Genomic DNA, 2216 nt, shown 5'->3' with positions numbered 1-2216 from the left:
TATTATACTTCCCACTCAGAGGGAGAGAGTGAGACGATTTATTGATAGACTCATTCAGCCGATTCGTCTCCAGATGGCTAGAGAGGCTGGGAGTGGGATATCCTTCCAGGAGGCGGCCAATATGGCCCGGAGAGTTGAGATGGTATTATCACAGGGGGGCGGTGACAGGGCAGACAAGAGACCCCGTCAGTCAGGCAGACTCAGTGGTGCCTCGTCTGGAGGCAGAGACTTATATGGTAAAGGCCATCCTCCGAGGCCTTATCAGTCAACACTTCAGGTTTCTCACGGAGCTTCCGGTAGCCGTGGTCCCCAGATGCAGTATTCCGATCAGCAGTCCTACAGTGCACCACCTGCTCCTATCAGTGCACCGCCGCTTCGGAGTTTTCGGAGTGGTCATTCAACTCGCCAGGGCCAGCAGTCTCAGCAGCCGAGGGCTTGTTACACTTGTAGTGATCCGGGTCATATTGCCAGATTTTGCCCTCGAGAACCGGGGAGCTCTCAGCATCAGGGTTATCGTGCCATGGTAAAAGCACCAGATGTTCCACAGCCCACCCAGCCAGCTAGAGGTGTGGGTAGAGGTGCTAGAGGTAGAGGTAGAGGTACTAGAGGTGGCGCTCAGGCCGCTAGAGGTGGAGGCCAGCCAGCAGCAGGGAGATGTGGTTCAGGGTGGTGAGGCCCAGCCCCGATGTTATGCTCTTTTGGACAAGCCCGAGGCTGAGGCTTCAGATGTAGTTATTACAGGGAGTACGGTTCTGGTTTGTGATAGAGATGCTTCAGTGTTATTTGATCCAGGGTCTACGTATTCGTATGTATCATCCTATTTTGCACCGTACCTGGTCATGCCTAGTGATTCATTGAGTGTTCTTGTTTATGTGTCTACACCGGTGGGTGATTCTATTGTGGTCAATCGAGTCCATCGTTCTTGTATTGTGGTGATTGGGGGTCTTGAGACTCGCGTAGATTTGTTGCTGTTAGACATGGTTGACTTCGATATTATATTGGGGATGGACTGGTTGTCACCTTAACACGCTATCTTGGACTGTCATGCCAAGACTGTGACCTTAGCTTTACTGGGTATGCCTCGTTTAGAGTGGAGAGGGACTCCTGGTCATTCTACCCGTAGTGTTATCTCGTATGTGAAGGCTCGGCGTATGGTCGAGAAGGGGTGTTTGGCCTATTTAGCATAAGTTCGTGATTCGAGTGCTGAGGTCCCTTCCATTGATTCTGTGCCCGTTGTTCGTGAGTTTCCTGATGTTTTCCCTTCAAACCTGCCGGGTATGCCACCCGACAGGGATATTGACTTTTGTATTGATTTGGCTTCGGGCACTCAGCCCATTTCTATCCCGCCGTATCGTATGGCCCCGCCTGAGTTGAAAGAGTTAAAGGAACAGTTGCAAGATTTGCTTAAGAAGGGTTTTATTAGGCCCAGTGTTCCGCCTTGGGGTGCGCCGTTGTTGTTTGTTAAGAAGAAGGATTGGTCAATGAGAATGTGTATTGATTACCGGCAATTGAACAAGGTTACAATCAAGAATAAGTATCCGCTGCCGAGGATTGACGATTTGTTCGCCCACCTTCAGGGTGCCAGGGTATTTTCAAAGATTGACTTGCGATCTGGCTACCATCAGTTGAGGATTAGGGCATCTGATGTCCCTAAGACAGCTTTCCGCACTCAGTACGGGCAATATGAGTTCTTGGTTATGTCATTCGGGTTGACAAATGCCCCAGCAGCTTTCATGGATTTGATGAACCGAGTGTTCAGGCCTTATTTGGATTCGTTCGTGATAGTCTTCATTGATGATATATTGATATATTCCCGCAACCAGGAGGAGCACGAGCAGCACCTTAGAGTGGTTCTTCAGACTCTAAGGGACAGTCAGTTATATGCAAAGTTCTCGAAGTGTGAGTTCTGGTTAAGTTCAGTTGCATTCCTGGGTCATGTTGTGTCAGCAGAGGGTATTCAGGTTGATCCGAAGAAGATTGAGGTAGTCAAGAACTAGCCTAGACCAGCATCAGCTACAGAGATTCAGAGTTTCATGGGGTTGGCGGGCTACTATCGTCGGTTCGTGGAGGGGTTTTCATCTATTGCAGCCCCGATGACCAGGTTGACCCAGAAGGGTGCCCAGTTCAGGTGGTCGGATGAGTGTAAGGCGAGCTTTTAGAAGCATAAGACAGCTCGACTACGACACCAGTGTTGGTTTTTCCCGACAGGTTCAGGG

At 50.0% G+C, this 2216-nt stretch overlaps 1 protein-coding gene across 1 annotated transcript; it reads left to right on the top strand.

The window, feature by feature from the left end:
• LOC109224548 (RNA-directed DNA polymerase homolog) lies at positions 1488-1907 on the top strand (the record flags this gene model as incomplete). Its single annotated transcript, XM_019389112.1, has 1 exon — positions 1488-1907. A coding segment is annotated over exon 1 (420 nt), but the record flags the coding sequence as incomplete, so codon positions are not given.

This window comes from Nicotiana attenuata, chromosome 3, assembly GCF_001879085.1.
Source record: "Nicotiana attenuata strain UT chromosome 3, NIATTr2, whole genome shotgun sequence".
NCBI classification, from domain to species: domain Eukaryota; kingdom Viridiplantae; phylum Streptophyta; class Magnoliopsida; order Solanales; family Solanaceae; genus Nicotiana; species Nicotiana attenuata.
Note: the sequence above shows the minus strand (reverse complement) of the source record. Positions and strands in the feature narration are given on the sequence as shown.